Source organism: Bubalus bubalis, chromosome 1, assembly GCF_019923935.1.
Source record: "Bubalus bubalis isolate 160015118507 breed Murrah chromosome 1, NDDB_SH_1, whole genome shotgun sequence".
Classification (NCBI taxonomy): domain Eukaryota; kingdom Metazoa; phylum Chordata; class Mammalia; order Artiodactyla; family Bovidae; genus Bubalus; species Bubalus bubalis.
The window spans coordinates 121,791,304-121,809,804 of NC_059157.1; the positions used below are offsets into that span (position 1 = coordinate 121,791,304).

The following is an 18,501-nucleotide window of genomic DNA, read 5'->3' on the forward strand; positions in this document are numbered from 1 at the left end:
TAGTCTATATAATAGTAGTTGTGAAGAAAAACTAACACAGAGACACAGTTGAGACTCCTAAATTTATAGCTTAATTCATTCTTTATTCAGCACTCATTACATGTTAAAAATTGTTCCGGGAGTTTGGGAGACAGCAGTGAGCAAAATAGTCAGAAATGGCTATTCCCCTGAAGCTTACTTTCTAGAATGAATATAGCTCACCTCCACATTTCACACCCACTTCAGAAGCTGGGGGAAATGAGACATATTTAATAGTAGGAAAAAGCCAATCAATTAGCAACGTCATACAGCAAGCTGATATTTACCAAGCAACCAGAGAAAACCCAGGAGCAGTATTCACCTGGGGGTTGGAAGGCTTCCCCAAGTGCTGCTCTGATGCCTGAGAAGCTGGTGTGGGCTTTTTTTGACAACACGCTCTGGCTCTGGGGCCAACCTGTGCGCCCCGCCCAGCCCGGCAGCTGCAGACTCTCGCAGGCAGGAGCTGGTGCGCCCCATCGGTGAAGGCGGCGCCGTCACCGCGGGTCCTGATGCTCGGGCCAGTGGGATGCGCAGCGAACCCGCATTCGCGCGGATTTTGAAGCCGCGTTGCACACCCGGAGCGCGGCTGGCCCGCCGTGAACCCGCCGTGAACACACTGCCCGGAACCCCGAGCCGTTGATCCTGGGTCTGGGGAGCAGGTCGCTGAGAGTGCCAGTGACTTTGGCTTTGGCTGGATGTCTCCTGACCCACGTCACCAGCCTGACAGCCTCGCACCAAATCAGAGGGCGGCGCTCGTCACCGGGAGCTCCTGCAGATTAGAACTCGCCTCTCCTAGCTCCTCCCCTCAGTCCCATTTAAAGCTACCACCCGCTTATCCGAAAATTAAGAGTGGGCTCAGTTTCCTCAGCGCTTTCTTCCAGGGCAAGATGGTAAGTGAGGAGCTGGCATTAGCTAGTTCCCTGGCGAAACCGGGGGCGCTCTGAGAGCCGGAAAGCTTTGCCTTTAGAATTTCTTCCACCTTGGACACAAGATTTCTCTGCTACCTGCCAATTAAAACAGGTCTTCTTTGCTGCTCCATCTCCCTTTTCCTCTCACCTATCTTTTCTTGGCTTTCTATGTCTGCCTCTCTGTCTCTTTTATTCTCAACCTCTCGCATCCTTTTGTCCTTTATTTCTATTCTGGACTGTCTCCCAACTTTTCCTTTACACCTACACTCATTTTTCATTCTACCTCTTCCTCTCGATTATGCACATATTTGCAAACACTTGAACTTGAGGCTAGGGGTATTTTCAGTTTGTTTTCTTCTCAGGTGTCAATTGCATAATAGCACAGCTCTGATTCCCATAATAACCTCAGGGAAAGAGCCTGCAAACATGCCTTTAGAATAAAAGAAAATAGCACTTGATAAACCTTTGGCCGAATTTCTTTGGTCTGCAATGCCCACGCTGGACTTGCTTCAAGACTGGACTTTTTCAAAACTTAACTTATTGGGAATGTTAACAAAGTATGACTTAATTGACTTAACTTTCTTTTTTGCTCTTCTTATTTGTTTTCTTTCTGTTTATGCTATGCCCAAGAAAGTTCACAAGTCAACAAAAGACTTGTCATGGTCAAAAAGAGTTTGTCCAAAGCTAGGCTCTGATGAAATGAATGGCTTTTAACTGATTAAACATTGACAAATAATTAGGAATGGTCTGTTGTACAAATTAACCCAGGGAGGCTGCATACCTGCTCCTGACTGGACATTTGGAAAGACTGTGTGTTTGAGGTTTGAGGAGGCAGGGGCAGGAGGGTGTTCACTGGCTCAGAACACAGTAGCGAATACATGCCAGACAGTTAGTGGTGCAAGATAACTTTGGAAAGGCATTGAGACCTGGTGATGGAGAGACCTACACAGAGCTTGCTGTCTTTCCTACCTAACCTATTTCAAGAGGATCTAGTAGCATTTAAAGTCAGAGGAAGAGAGGAAAGAGGAAGGGAGGAATGGAGCAAGTTTATGATTCAGAAACTAAAATTTAAAAGTTAGAGTATATGGTATGTTCTGTCCATTCCAGCCCTAGCATTCAAAATTTTTTAAAGTTATTAGAAATATAACTAAGATATTTGCAAGAAAGAGTCAAATAGTTCATACACAATTCATTCGTTAGGTAGAATTTCTTTTGCTTAGATCTTGGGTACCCGCCTGTTAGATGACTGAGACATAGCAACAGAGAATACTCCTGGATATTTACAAATTTGGTCCACCCAACACTAGCCTGTTCTATGCTGAAAGGATCTATGGGAAGGACTGGATGAACCATGAAGCTGATTCCTTTCTAGTAATTATATTTGGATCACTCAAAATTAATCTGGGATCTATACTTAGCATCGTTACTGGTTTTTATTCACTGCATGTATTTTCTGCTTCTTTCTCCCACTCTTTTCCCCCTCTGAATGCCCACCACCACATCTCTTGGGACAACCCCCCCACCCCCAACCAACCTACATACTGAATTTTACAGAACACCGTTCTGCCTTGCCAAGACCAGTACTTTGTAGGAGGCCAGAGCTATAATTGTCCGTATTCCGCTACAACGTCAGAATCTAGTGTTGACGTTTCCACGGAGACTTGGGTCTCTTTCTGGGCTGCTGGTCTCCTGGACAACAGAGAGCCCCAACAGGCACCACAGGCACAGGGTAAGTTCTGCTCTTCTGCTTTGCTGGTAGATCGGAAGCCCTTTCCCAGTACTCATAGTTGCAAGGCATTATGGGCTGGAACTCTGTAGAAGAAGGAACGATAGGTAAGGTTTAAGAAAGCCCAAAGACTCCTATATTTTGCAGCCTAAATAACTTGCTTTTTTTGTACTTGCCAAATGGTGAAAATGGGATTCTGCTCCTTGCCCACTGGATAATATATATTTCTTCCATACTATACTATACATAAAGTATAATATGTATACTTTACAGTTCTTGGAGATTTCCAAGTCATTGAGAAAGTTTAGGTCATTGTCAAAGTTATATAAACAATACTAGTGAATGCTTTGGGAATTAAGAAACTAGTTAGAAGTTTTTTGTTGTGGTGATTGTTTTTTTTTGTTGTTGTTGTTTGCTTTTTGGAATGAGAGAGAAGCAAGCAAAACTACTAACTTAATCTTTAATTTCAAAAAGGAAATTCTATGAATAGTGCCTTATAAATGGGAAAAAAAAAAGTCCCATTTTGCCTAAAGAAGACTTCAACTTTGGAGGGGAACATAATTTTTATGGGAAATGACACATTAGTTTTGCCATGGGGCTTAGTAAACAGTGTCTATAAATATTAAAGAAATTTTCTGTATTAACACTCAAGTTTCTGGAATAACTATAATGCCTCAGAATTCTTTATCCGTAGTGCTATTTCTGCCAAATGAATTTGTTGGATTTGAAGAAAGACACAAGCAAAAAGCCCCCAATTTTTGAAACACACTTAATGTCCAGAAGGGAATTATTTAATTTTAGCTTTCTACCACAAGAAACAAAGAAAACAGAATGCCCAAGAATATGAAACCAAAGTGTGTATAAAATTTTATTCCTATCTTGTTGTCCACCATTCCAATTTAATAAAAACTATTTCAGTAATATTTTAGTTGACTTAGAGGTGATCAAGATTCCAAACTGTACTAAATCAGGAAAAGAAAATAAAAGTAAACCAACTTAGCATGCCCAAGCAGTCTTATTGGTAGGCATAATTTGCTGTCAAACATGAAAAAACAAAAACTTTGAAAAAGCATAAAACATACAGATAATGACATTTGACATATATGCGTTTTTTTTGCGATTTTCATTGAATTCTTCAGAAAAAAAAGTTCAAAATATTTTGAAATAGAAAGTGCTATTTCATAAAATTCTGAATAGATACTCTCCATCAGACTTCACTGATAGGCAGAGATTTTCATCTGGGAAAAACAATGGTAACATCAAAAATAGGATTGATTCTAGAGACAAACACTATATTACCTAAGCACTACAGCTTAGAAAATAATATAAAAGCTTAGAAAACATAGTGGAATTGCAATGTAGGCCTAATTGAGGGTGGGGCAAATAAACATTTGCATGAATTAGTAATGCAGATAGGAACTCTTATCTCCTGAAAATTGACCTCTGTAGACACTTGCAGATAGTCTTTAAATATTTGTCTTTCATAGTATGCCTGCCCCTTCTAAAAACTTTAAATATGTCATTTTCCCATGTGAAGGCAATGGCTAACTTCAGAAAGGTAATTTAACTTACTGCCTTTCTGAAATCCTTTGGTTAGTTCTTTATTACACAAAAACTGTTTGTATTTTCTCAGTTATCCATTTTGTGTTTTCACATAGAACCATCAGGTGACTTGAATTTCCCTGTTCCTAATTTGTGTTCATGGGAAGAGGCTCAGCTTTCCTCTCAGCTCTACAGAAATAAGCAGGTACGTATGGATAATCAGAACATGGAGATCAGCCTTGTTCCAAGGAGTTCATTCTCAACATCGTCCCTTAGTGTCACATGGTTTCCATGGAGAAGTCAAAGTGAAGTAATCAATGTGACAGAAAATAACAACAAAACCAAAACCCTCTAGAAAGACTTGCAGTCAAGCCCTAAACTCTCACATATTAGCTGTATGACCTCTTGAATCTTCTTTTTCTTTAATCTGTGAAATGGAGATATTTGTACTATCTACCTCAGAGGGCTGGTGGAAAGGTCAAATGATATAATGAGTGTGATAGTATTTTTGAGTCATAAATAGCTCATCACTTAGAGAAGAGATGTTGACTATAAAAATTCTTACAAAGATTGCTTAATTTTCCATATTTTGTTTGTTGTTATTTTTGAGAGTAATTTAATCTTGTGGACATACAAACAGATTGATCTGAGATGGAAGGAATCCAACCCATATTGTTTTTTCTTTCTTCTTTTTTTAACATGCAAGAAAGAAGCTCAGCGAAACCTTTCTAAACACTCTTTTCTATATTTAAACAGTTGCATGCAGCTCATTTTCCTACATACCTTCTTGATCTCCTTGTGGTTATGATTTTAAAAGTCATATAATCTCTCCAAACACTTTGCAAAGAATAAAAAAAATTCAGAGCACAAAGCTGAACAATCAAGTAGTAGGTGGGTGTAGACTGAATTTACGCCTTGGAGGACAAGGGCTCCCTGAGATTGTGTTCATAAAACAAACAGAATAATAATGAAGTTTAAGTAGGTTAAGGATCAGTGGTATTATTATAAGGTTACAACGTCAATGTAGTGGAGCAGCCGTCACCATTGTCTGCTTTTTGCAGCTCCAAGATACTTTGGTACAGAAGGAAGAAGAACTTGCTAGGTTACATGAAGAGAATAATCATCTCAGACAATACCTGAATTCTGCTCTAGTCAAATGTCTTGAGGAAAAAGCCAAGGTATGTGACCATCCCCTTTATACAGACAGAGAAGTGATATGAGAAAGAAGACCATTTGGGTAAAAGTCCTTGATTAAATGTAAGTGTATGAAACAGTATGTGTTGAAATTCATCAATAGGATGGATGAATTTTTCTGAAAGAAAAATAGCACTTTCAGAAGAATGTTTATGTATCATTTCTCTGAAGTATCTAGATTGCAGATTTTAGCCATGATGTTACAAAAGGAGTTGCTAAAGAATCAAAAACCAGTCAAGGGGGCTGCTGAGACAACAGAAATTAATCGTAAGATAGAGTTAGAAATGGTTGCAACATTGAGGTGGGAGTTAGATCTGAGAGACATGGGTTTCTTTCAATTGTCTGTTTGACTTTAGGTAAATCAGTCTCTCACTTGGGGCCTTATTTAGTTCATTTGTAAGTGGATGGACTAAAAAGATCTTTTAAGAAGCTTTCCAGCTCTAAATGTTATAAATATGGCTGGAGCGGAATGCAGCTGAAATCTCTTAACTGACGATTTGACATAGCCAATAACATTACCTTTTAATGAACATTGTGTTCTTACCCTTTAAAACGTTTCTAACTCATGGATAGTTTGCCATTTGTCCATTTTTGTTATTCTTCCTTTTGAGAGGTTTTGTATTTTTTAAATTATCTCTTTGCCATTCTCTTACCATTATTGTTTTATCATCAATCTTTACCTTACTTCTAGGCAAGCTACATTATTTATCTAATTCAATCATATTGCTTACAACTCTTACCAGATATAACAGTTTAGAGAAGAAAACCCACTATATTAGTTTCTTTAGAATTCTGTTTGCTTTGTTAAGAAAAGAAGAGTGTAGCTCACAGTTATTAGCCTGGGCTCCGATCTTCAGCCACTATTCTGTAAAAAAGGACAGTTATCAAAGCAGTAAGTGATATTAATTAGGCAATTTTTTCTCTCTTGTTATCAATTTTCCAAGATTTAGAATAATATGATACATATCACATGGGAGTGCTATGAAAGTTAGTAAAATTAGAGAAAGAGTGTTCCCTAGCCTTTTAATCAGTGGTTCAATCTAGATTCAGATGGCTTAGGTTTAAATCTAGGTTGAGCAATCCTTAGCAAGTCACTAATGTGCTTCTGCCTGTTTCCTCATTAAAGATTTCAGTAGCATCTGCATAAAATGAGATCATGCATGTACCTTAGTACATTATAGTTGTTATTATTGACATAATAACAATAATCATTACTTCCCTGAACTGAAATTTTAAAGACATCATTTACTCCCTTCAACTTTTAAATGACTAGTACAATAATATGAATTGGAATTTCTAAGTGGTAACATGTCATCATAGATTTTAACTTAAAGACAGGTTAATCCAATCAGTTTTGCTTTGTATGAGAAAATAAAAATTTATTCAAGTTTTCTAGGGAATTAATGTAACTAGTAAATATTTGATGATAGTAAAGAAAATGATGTTGGGTGATTGATTGTATTTTCAAATACTATTTCCCCAGAAATTGCTGTCATCAGATGAGTTCTCCAAAGCATGTAGAAAATTCAGAAAGGGGAAGAGGAAACCCAAAGAGCAAAGATATTTTCCTCCTGAGATTCCCCATCATAAAAATGCCAAGAGAAGCCTTGCTAGTGAATTTGCTAACTGTGGACAACATGGACCCCCTGTGGATCCCTGGGTTCTTCAGACACTGGGGTTAAAAGACCTCAACACCATTGATGACACCTCATCAGCTAACTACAGTGCCCTCTCGTCTCATGCCAGACAGACCACTAGCACATTTCCCCAGTTTCTGGATGAGGCAATTGATTATCCCAATGCCCCTGGGGAAGATCTGCCAATTGACTATGGAGGTGATAGAACTACCCCCTTGCCAGGCACTGCCAGCCACAGTGAAGATTTTCACTTCCTTTCTCAACTTTCAAATCCTCCAGGAGGACTACAAGCTCTTCCTTACTATTCTTCTGATGTGTCACCCAATAAGACAGAGATGGCCTTTTCCACATCCTTGAGCCCTCACTGTAATGTGAAAACGCACTCCTTCCACCAGGGACAAGCCTTTGTTCGTCGAGATGAAGAGGGAGGCTGGAAGTTTACCTGGGTCCCTAAGCAGTCTTAGTGACCCCCTCTTCTATCACAAAGGACTGCCATGAACTCTGTTTACAAGACCCCTCTTGCACTTGAACCTGACTATGTGGAAAACACAAGCTATTGCCCAGACAGTCTCCTGCCACTTTAATGTCACTCTGAATTACCCACTTAAATCTGCAGGGAATGGCTTCCAAGAATCCATAATGAAACATGCCTGCTCTTCTTTCACCTAAATTTGACTTGTTTACACACTGTTGACTTCCTCCCTTGGCCTTTTACTTGAAAAGGTATTTTCCAAATGCCTGAATATCCCTTTGAGACTGAAATGTGCTGTTCCAATTATAACAAGTCTAACAGCTTTTCTTCTTTCATCAAGCAGTTTAAATGTTCGCAGCCTTCACCTTCTCAGTTTTATTTCTCTTCTGTTCCTCTTCATTTCTAAAAACTGCTTTTGAAATGAGCATTTTAATTGCTCGAAGTACCTGCTATTAGGTGTTCAAATATCTGAGGGTGGGGTTGAAACAAGTATCTTTGCCCATCGTTGTTCCTGAAGACATAATATAGGTATAAGTAACGTTATATGAGACAGTTTGTTGAGTGTCCCATGGTGGAATTGACATATTCTTCAAATACTATAACTCTACTAATAAGCAACAACACTGATAAATTAAAAGATAAAAGATATTTAAAATTATACACTTGCCTGCATAGTGTATCAGCTTCTGTGGGCACCTGGCATTTTATCTGCAACCAACGTGACTCAAACAAGAACATTTTTTGAGGGACTTGTGGTAACAGAATAAGTCACTGTCCTAAACTGCTTAGATGCTGATAAACTTCTATTCCTGAGAGTATAGTCTAGCCTAGCCCTGACTTGTATTACTCATCCATTCAGTCATTCATGTGTTCATCTTTTCATTCATCAAAACACCCAAAATATTTGTAGAACACTAACTATTGGTGTTGTTGGTATAGAACACCAGCACAGTTAGTACCAGGCATCATGCTATGAGGTAGTGATAAAATGTGAACCAGTTAGATGCTGTGGGTACCCTCATGAGACTTAGACCCACTCATCTGCTGTAACCTTGAGAAAGCTACTTCCCTGGTATGAACATTCAGTTTTCTGAGCTGTAGAATATAGAAGTCAAACTAGATAATCTCTAACATTCTATAAATCAAGCCTGGGTCCCATCAGCTTTATCCTAACATTGTCATCCCAGGGCACTATTCTCTAGTTTTGATTGGCACTGTAGATATGTTGGATGAACTTTTTTATTTATAATTTTTTTTTAATGTGAGCCATTTGTAGTTAACACTGGAAGTCATTGCTCTGATCACAGTATTCTTTTCCTGGTATGAATCCATTTTGGGGTTAAATCAATCTAATTGTGTGAGAACATGAATCTAAAAAATATAGACATTATTTTTCAAATAAGTGTGCATAGATTTAATGGAAATATTGACATAAAAGATGTCTCTAAATTAAACATATTCTTCATGCTCATGCTAGTTTTTCTTTCCAACTCCTCAAGCTCCCTATCCTTTCTAGAATATTTTACATTTCAAAGATGGGAACCTATTATTTTGAGGGGACCAAGCTTCAGTTGATAATAAAACCCATCATGTTGAATGCCCTTCCCATTTTTTCTTTATTCTGCCCTTCATTAAGTTGTCTGCACAGTCAGTGCCTAGTGAGTGAAAGTTGCTCAGTCGTGTCCGACTCTTTGCAACCCCATGGACGATAGAGTACATGGAATTCTCCTGGCCAGAATACTGGAGTGGGTAGCTTTTTCCTTCTCCAGGGGATCTTCCCAACCCAGGGAACCCAGGTGTCCCACATTGCAGGCAGATTCTTTATCAACTGAGTCACAAGGGAAGCCCTCCATTAAGTTGCCTGTACAGTCAGTGCCTAAGAGCATGAGTATTCTATTTGGAATTCTTTGCAACTAAGAGATACCTTTCATTTTTTTGTTGCTGCTGTTTGGTTTTTGCTTTAATTTGGTGATGTGAACAAATAATCTTTGTCATAAAGCTTTGCTACCACCCAGTTTTCTCTATAATCTGTGAAGGGGAATCAAATATATTTTATGATTTAAGAATAAATAGAACACATTCTATTTTCTAAACACAAAATCCAAAATAAAAAATTTCCTTTTACATTCTAGAATCAGTTCCCTGTATGGGTAAAATTTATCTCTTTTTAATAACAAACTTAAGAATTAGAATTGATTGTACTATAGTAGTAGGAATCAACAAAGAAACATAAATATTTTGAAAGTCTAAATGATCAAGCAGTAAAACAAAATTGATTAGTCAGTGAATAATTATTTTGCATTTTTATGTGCTTTATCATGTGTTAGGTACTATGAGGAAGCATCCAGGCTTAGCACATTTGGTACATAAAACAAAGCCACATAAAATGTAATAGCTTTTAAATGCAACTTGGTCTCAGGCCAGTTTAAAGAAATTACAGCACATTTGTGGTAAATGATAACTTGCTCTGGCTTATATGGGAGAAAATTACCACTTATTCTCACAATCACATCTATAGGTATTTGATATTCACTTGAATTATGTATAGAATATTATTTTGCTGATGTTTAAAAAATTAGAAATTTTTCTTACTTGAGTATATGTTCTAACTTTATGATCTTACTATGCCCATCCAGCAAACCAGAGTTAATATTTTACTAATATAAAGTGCAAAATAAAAATTAAATAGCACTTTTGTGATTGCAATGAATATTTTTATATTGTGCATAACATTTTCTAAACATTTTCTTCTCCTGGATTTTAAGCATACTCATTTGATGTGCACCTGTTTTGTACGATATATGTGGCCAGACCAATATTTTCAGCATTTAGAGTTCATTCTTTATCTAGGATACATTCCAGTGTTAAGTGGCCTAAAAGGTCAAGTGCTTTTTGTGTATAGCACTCTTTACCTAACCTCCGATAGAAATTAGAATCCAGTATCAGTTTTTAATATTGATGACATTTCCAATGTCCTCTGGTCATCTGAAAATAAATCATACTTGTATCTCATGAGCATCTGGAAAATAAAGGCAATTGCAAAATTTACTTATGCAGGTGACATTTAATGAATGGGAGTGTTTAACATTACAGTGATGCTAAACTATAATTTTGAAAATTTTGAAGAAAAGAAACTATGTTAATCAATGAAAATAATTTCTCTGATCTGTTTCAAGAAAACAGCAAAATTTTTAAAAAGCGTGATAAATCAATTCAATAACTGACCTATTAAGTACAGAGTTAATCTGTGATAGTTTTTTGATACATTTATTTCTTGCCTGTAAGTCAAGATGTGTGATTTACATTTGTTTCAGTTTACCAAAAGATTCACATAAGATAAATACATAATAAATGCATCATTTAAAAAATTAATAAACCAAATAAAATTGGTTTATAAGTTACAAATATATGGTATATTTCATAACATATTTGTCATATTTTTGTCTACATTTGTTGTTACATGAACATAACCAGATATCCAGTTATAATTGTTACAATGGATATTCTATAAATGTAAAATACAATTTAACACTTAATATTTTAAATGATTTTTATGTTTATGATTTTAAATATTTTTAATTATATGTGTCAATTTTGTAATGAATTTATATCTAATAAATAAATAAAGGACAAAAAACTGAATCCTACATTTTTGGCCTTATTTTAGAAAATTTTTCAGTGAATGAGCAACAGGCTAAGAACAAGTTTTCTGTATTCATTTCTGCCATAAGCTTGGCAATAGAAAAATATATATTTTAATTTCCAAATAGTGGTATGACTAATAATTGTCACTCATTTGACAGATGTAGTCTGTGCCACGCTCTGCAGAAGATATAAGGATAAAATATGTGCTCAACTAACATGGCTATAAATGAGAGAGAAAACTTAAATAAGCCTAATCAAAGCAAGAGAATAATTAGCCTTCATAAGTAAAAGTCTGTGCTTCAGATATGGCTGGATCTAAGTGCTCAACCAATATTGTCAGGAATCTGGTTTGGGATCTCAAGGAAAACTGATGATTAGGAATGGATTCTGGAATGGAGTTAAGATAGTACTCACTACACAAAAGTTTGGCAGAAACCAGGACGAGATAGGTGATATGAACGTGAAGAGCAGCTCGTTATATCCCATGAACCATTGTACAGTTATGTAACATTCTCTTTATTGTTCTCATCATAAGCCCTCCCTTCCAAAATGAATAAAACCTCAGTTAATGTTCCAGGCTGGTCTCAGTCATACCAAGGGAGATTATGAAAATATTTGGGTGTCTGCACATAAAAACTGTGAGGAGATTTTCCCCTGAGATCACTATAGAAGCCCTAGGGGAAAATTAATATCAAGAGATATTAATATATCTATCTATCCCTAAGGGGAAAATTAATATCAAGAGAAATAATTTGAGACTCACATATCATGTTAATAATCATTTTTACACAGATTTCCAGTAATGGGTAATTCATATTTTACTTGGTTTCTCTACAGGGATTTTTATTTTTTTCTTTTTTATTGGAGACAACCACCTCTAAATCTCACGCTAAATAAACTTGAAAATTCATGTCATAATACAGGCTGTTAGAAATATCCTGATTTCCACTTTACAAATGTTTTATAGTTCAAGTTGTAACAAGAAATTTAGGACTGAACTAAACCCTGGGCACTGACTTCAGACATAACTTTTTTTTCCCCTATATTATACAATCATGATATTTGGGACAAGTAAATATATTTACAGTCTGCAATCTGTTATAGACTATTATAGGTCTCAGAGCTAGAGACTTGGAAGTAGAAATTTTTGCCTATTTCATCAGAAATCTTTCTGTGGCCCAAGTTCTCTTAATCCCAATGTTAAAAGGGATTATTCACAAAAGACTTAATTCATCCTCCATCATTTAAAAAAAAAGGGAACGTCTAAAAATTGAAAACTACTGTATAAATTTGGGATTAAAAGAGTAGAAGTGAAAAAAAAATTAATGTACTTCTTAAATGAAAGGAAGATAAGAGAAATCTCTCTCTGATCTCTCTGTGCTGCTAATATAGAAGCTTAAAGTAGCAGTTTATAAGCAATGTTCATGAAATCTCTTTCTTTCTCCCTTTGGACAGGAAACAGACTTTATTCCTGTTGAAGTAATAACAGCATTCCTTCTCCTTTAAGTATAATTTCCCTGGTGGCTCTCTTGGTAAAGAATCTACCTGCAATGCAGGAGACCTGGGTTCGATTCCTAGGTTAGTAAGATCCCCTGGGGAAGGGAATGGCTACCCACTTTAGTGTTCTGGCCTGGATAATTCTATGGACAGAGGAGCCTGGCGGACTACAGTTCTTGGGGTGGCAAAGAGTCATATAGGATTGAGTGACTTTCACTTTCTTTCACTTTTCTCCTTTCAATCCTTTTAAGTATAACTCTAAGGAACAGTAAAATAGTTGAGGAAGCATTTTTATAATGCTGAGACCACTTCTTCTAAAACACAGGGAACATTCTAGTCTCTCCTGGAAATCAGGAGTTAAATGATACTTTTTCAGGGGTGGGGCAGAGCAGATGTTTCTTTCTCATCTCTTTTCCAGGTTTATAATCTGAAATAATAAGGGACAGAAAAGATGTTTCAAAGTAACTTTCTTACTTCCAGAGGGTCCCTACTACTCAATGGATGGTCCTTCTGGGATAAGGCTCAAGATCTCAGATCTGTAATTAGGATCATTCTAAAGGCACTGTTCCCTCAGGACTCTCTAGTTGCTCTGAAACCAAGAGCAGGAGAAGCCTTGTAATGAGTGTGAAGTGAGAAATCAAAATGCCTCATTACAATCAGGCAAAAGGCCGAATCACACCCTTCTTTCATGTTAGTCTCCTGAGATTTGCTACCTTTCAATCTTCTGTCACCCGTAACCCACAGAGGAGTGTGGGATAAGTGTGGGATCTGAAAGTGGCATCTGCACAGTGCAGGCCCTGCTGCATCCACTGGGAGAGTGTGGTGCACCCCAGGAATCCCAGCTTCCTGTGGGAGCAGAGCAGCATATGGCCAGAGACTTAGTCTTTTTCTTCTTTTGATTTTAAGGATCATAAGTAGTCTACCTAGCCCGCCCTACTGTCCTCACTCCAAATTTCTACAATATTTTTAATTAATATGCTTTTTTATATAAAATTATTAATTTTTTTTAATTGAAGGATAATTGCTTTATAGAATTCTGTGGTTTTCTGTCAAACCTCAACATGAATCAGCCATAGGTATACATATATCCCTTCCTTTTTGAACCTCTCTCCCATCTCCCTCCCCATCCCACCCCTCTAGGTTGATACAGAGCCCCTGTTTGAGTTTCCTGAGCCATACAGCAAATTCCCATTGGCTACCTATTTTACATATGGTAATGTAAGTTTCCATGCTACTCTCTCCATACATCTCACTCTCTTCTGCCCTCTCCCCACGTCCCATAAATCTATTTTCTTTGTCTGTTTCTCCACTGCTGCCCTGCAAATAAATTCTTTGGTACCATCTTTCTAGATTCTGTATATATACATTCAGTTCAGTCTCTCAGTCGTGTCCAACCCTTTGCGACCCCATGAATTGCAGCACACCAGGCTTCACTGTCCATCACCAACTCCGGAGTTCACTCAGACTCACGTCCATTGAGTCGATGATGCCATCCAGCCATCTCATCCTCTGTCGTCCCCTTCTCCTCCTGTCCCCAATCCCTCCCAGCATCAGAGTCTTTTCCAATGGGTCAACTCTTCGCATGAGGTGGCCAAAGTACTGAAGTTTCAGCTTTAGCATCATTCCTTCCAAAGAACACCCAGGGCTGATCTCCTCTAGAATGGACTGGTTGGATCTCCTTGCAGTCCAAGGGACTCTCAAGAGTCTTCTCCAACACCACAGTTCAAAAGCATCAATTCTTCAGCGCTCAGCTTTCTTCACAGTCCAACTCTCACATCCATACATGACCAATGGAAAAACCATAGCCTTAACTAGACGGACCTTTGTTGGCAAAGTAATGTCTCTGCTTTTGAATATGCTATCTAGGTTGGTCATAACTTTCCTTCCAAGGAGTAAGTGTCTTTTAATTTCATGGCTGCAGTCACCATCTGCAGTGATTTTGGAGCCCCCAAAAATAAAGTCTGACACTGTTTCCACTGTTTCCCCATCTATTTCCCATGAAGTGATGGGACCAGATGCCATGATCTTCAGTTTTCTGAATGTTGAGCTTTAAGCCAACTTTTTTACTCTCCTCTTTCACTTTCAGTATACGATATTTATCTTTCTCTTTCTGATTTACTTCATTCTGTTTAGTAGGCTCTAGGTTCATCCACCTCATTAGGACTGACTAAAATGTGTTCCTTCTTATGAGTGAGTAATATTACATTGTGTATATGTACCACATCTTCTTTATCCAATCATCTCTCAATGGACATCTATGTTTTAGCTATTGTAAACAGTGCTGCAATGAACAATGGGGTACATGTGTCTTTTTCAAGATGCGGGACATGTGTCTTTTTGGTTTCCTCAGGGTATATGCCTAGGAGTGGAATTTCTGGGACATATGGTGGTTTTATTCCTAGTTTTTTAAGGAATCTCCATACTGTCTTCCACAGTGGCTGTATCAATTTACATTCCCACCAACAGTGCAAGAGGGTTCCCTTTTCTCTACACCCTCTGCAACATTTATTGTTGTAGGCTTTTTGATGATGGTCATTCTGACTGGTGTGAGGTGATATCTCATTGTAGTTTTGATTCACATTTCTCTAATAATAAGCAATGTTAAGCATCTTTTCATTTGTTTGTTAACCATCTGTATGTCTTATTTGGAGAAATGTCTGTTTAGATATTTTTCCCACCTTTTATTGGGTTGTTTGTTTTTCTGGTATTAAGTTGTATGAGCTGCTTGTGTATTTTGGAAATTAATCCTTTGTCAGTTGTTTCATTTGCTATTATTTTTTCCCATTCTGAGGGTTGTCTTTTCACCTTGCTTATAGTTTCCTTTGCTGTGCAAAAGCTTTTCAGTTTAATCAGATTCCACTTGTTTACTTTTGTTTTTATTTCCATTACTCTAGGAGATGGGTCATAGAGGATCTTGCTTTGAATTATGTCGAGTGTTCTGCCTGTTTTCCTCTAAGAGTTTTATAGTTTCTGGTCTTACACTTAGGTCTTTAATCCATTATGAGTTTATCTTTGTGTATGGTTTTAGGAAGTGTTCTAATTTCATTCTTTTACATGTAGCTGTCCAGTTTCCCCAGCATCACTTATTGAAGAGGTTGTCTTTGCCCTATTGTATATTCTTGCCTCCTTTGTCAAAAACAAGGAACTCATAGGTACATGGGTTTATTTCTGAGCTTTCTATTTTGTTCCATTAGTATGTATTTCTGGTTTTGTGCCAGTACCATACTGTCTTGATGACTGTAGGTTCATAGAATATACTCTCTTTGAAAACAGTGAATAAATTACATTTTTTTGTGAGCTGTCCTGTTATTAAAAAGGAAGAGAAAGGGCTGGACCTCCAAAATAACCCTCCAACAAATGTAAAGAACATCCTTCCATTGGCCTTGGAAAGGACTTCAGGAAGATTGTTTAATATCTATGCTAATGATTAGCATTTATTTGTGTCAGTAGATCAGAATACAGACAAAAGACTTACCTTCCTCTTTCCTACATCTCAGTGATATTATGGAGAAAGAAAGGACTCTAGTCAACAAACGGAGCTTCCTCTCTCACAACTGCAGTACCTCAGGAATTAATTTAGCCTTCTTCAGCCTCAGTGTATTCACCTATAAAATGGAGATAATGTTTTCCCTTTCTCATAAGTTTGTAACATCATTGTTTAATTTTTAAGAATCATGTGTAAGTTAAGATTCTGTCATTTCTCACAATCTTCACACAGAGTAAATGTCTGTCCAATTTAATTCTCAAGTAAAAAAAAATCATACTGCATAAAATGTTACATCTTAAAGCCACTTTTACATATTTCCATTGATTCAAATTAGGAAATGCCGTCTGTTTTCCTCTTATGTTCAAAGTGCAATTTAATGTTCCGGGGACTATGGCCCATGTCTCAAAAGAGTTTGTAAATTGGTGAATGGAGAGAAACTAAGAAAGGGGTCATGGGAGGCATGTTGAGACATTCATTGGAAATTAAGTTAGAATTGAGTCAGTAAAGATCGATGTAGGAGGAAAATAAAGAGAAGAGAAGCTCCAGAGAGAAAGGGATGAGGTCTTTTCAGGGAGTGGTCACTAGCCGAGTGACTTCAGAGTAGATTTTTTATGAAGTAAAATCTATATTTTTGTAATCTAGCAGAAATTTCTGTACAGTGAAACCTACTACTGACTCCACAGATGTATTATTAATAATAGAAGTGGGTACCACCTATGGCATTCAAAAGAATAAAAGAAATAATTTAAATGTGTTATTTGCATCCTTAAAATACTTTAATCATAATTTTCATGCCTATTTACATGATGTTAATATAGTAACTCATAAAGAAGTCCAATTTTTATAGATTTTTTTAAAAAAATGCTCTTAATTTCTCATGACAGAGTCAGGCAGACCCTTCAAAGACAAAGTTATGGGGATACAGGTAGTTGAAATGATCAGTTGTTTGGGGGATTTATATCCAAAAATGAACAATGATTTAAGTGTTTTAAAATTCACTTTATATATGTGAACATTTTGAAGTTTCCTTTTGTGTTTTCTCTATTTGCTTAAAATATTAATAAAAAGTGATAACCCATCTAGAAATCTGAAGCAATATCAATTTGTTTTTCTCTCTAAAAGCTGTTTCTATGGTCACCTGCAAATTAATTTTTTAGTTTGATGAAAGCGTGTAAAACATTGCTTCTGTGAAAAATATTAATCAACAACTTTTCTTGTACTATTAGTTACCCTCAAATTACAGCTTGTAAAAGTTCCCCTGAAAACACACTGCATTTTCATGTATGCATATTTGCTTATGTATTTTGCATGTAATATTTATATACACAGGAAATGACTAAGAAATATATATAAAATAATAAAAATACTATAATAAAACATAATTATAGCTTCATCATCTGAAACAATTTAATGAAAATGTATACATGAACAAAGCAAAAAGCAAAAATGAGATAAACCATACAAACTTTTTTTGGGAGGGGACAGTTGAGGATGGAAAATTTGGATGACATGTTTTATTCTCATTTATGTTTCTGTTAATATCCAAACCAAAACAATTTGCCAAAAAGCTATAGAGAAGTGACAATAAAAGATAATGAATGGAGTTCATGGTGCTGAACATGTTGTAGATTCTCATTGTCCCAAAGCAATGAATTGCCAAGGAATAAAAATGAAAAACATGTTATATGATAGAGTTAAACATTTAGGCAACAAATACTTGAGCTATTTTCTTCCCAGATGAGATGATTTTTAAGCCATAGGAAATAAGCATTCCAGATCCTTAGTTAATGATGTCATTTTATTCACCATCCAATTATGCATTTCTAATTCTTCATCACTTTTGAATAAAACATTACTATTAAAATTAATATCAAAATCTTTATTATGTTTTAGATACTGCTTATATTAATTGATGAAAATGAAAATCAGCCAAAGTCTATGATATACAATGATCAGGAATCCACATGTGCATGTGTGTAGATAAACAAACTGTTGTATAATACATAACTTTTTCTAGGGAAGGAGTCAAGTTTACTTTGCTGTGTGGCAGGGACCCTAGAACTCAATTTTTATCCAGAATCTTAAATAAAAAGCAGGTCAGAACCTTTATTATTTATGTCATTGTAATTCATCTTACTCTTTTAGCATGCTTCTAATCTCAAAGAAGTCACATATTATAACAAATCCCTGATCATCTGCTTTGCTTTCCCTCTACTTCCCGCCTTCTTTTTCTGTTTCAACTTGCCTATCATTAATCCTATTAATTACAACCATGCCTGGAAAGTAATTTTATTTCCCAGTCGATCTTATTATCTTCAGAAATATTATCTTCAATAGCAAACCTGAATTTTATCAACTCTTTCTTTTGTAGCACT

The 18,501-nt window shown here is 36.5% G+C and overlaps 1 protein-coding gene across 1 annotated transcript; it reads left to right on the forward strand.

The window, feature by feature from the left end:
• Positions 1–320: 320 nt before the first annotated feature.
• Positions 321–8,118, forward strand: GMNC (geminin coiled-coil domain containing). Its single transcript, XM_006060982.4, has 5 exons — positions 321–908; positions 2,481–2,655; positions 4,311–4,399; positions 5,256–5,372; positions 6,872–8,118. Exons 1-5 carry the CDS (start codon positions 714–716, stop codon positions 7,487–7,489), a joined length of 1,194 nt encoding a protein of 397 aa, XP_006061044.2. The 5' UTR covers positions 321–713; the 3' UTR covers positions 7,490–8,118.
• The last annotated feature ends 10,383 nt before the right edge of the window (positions 8,119–18,501 follow it).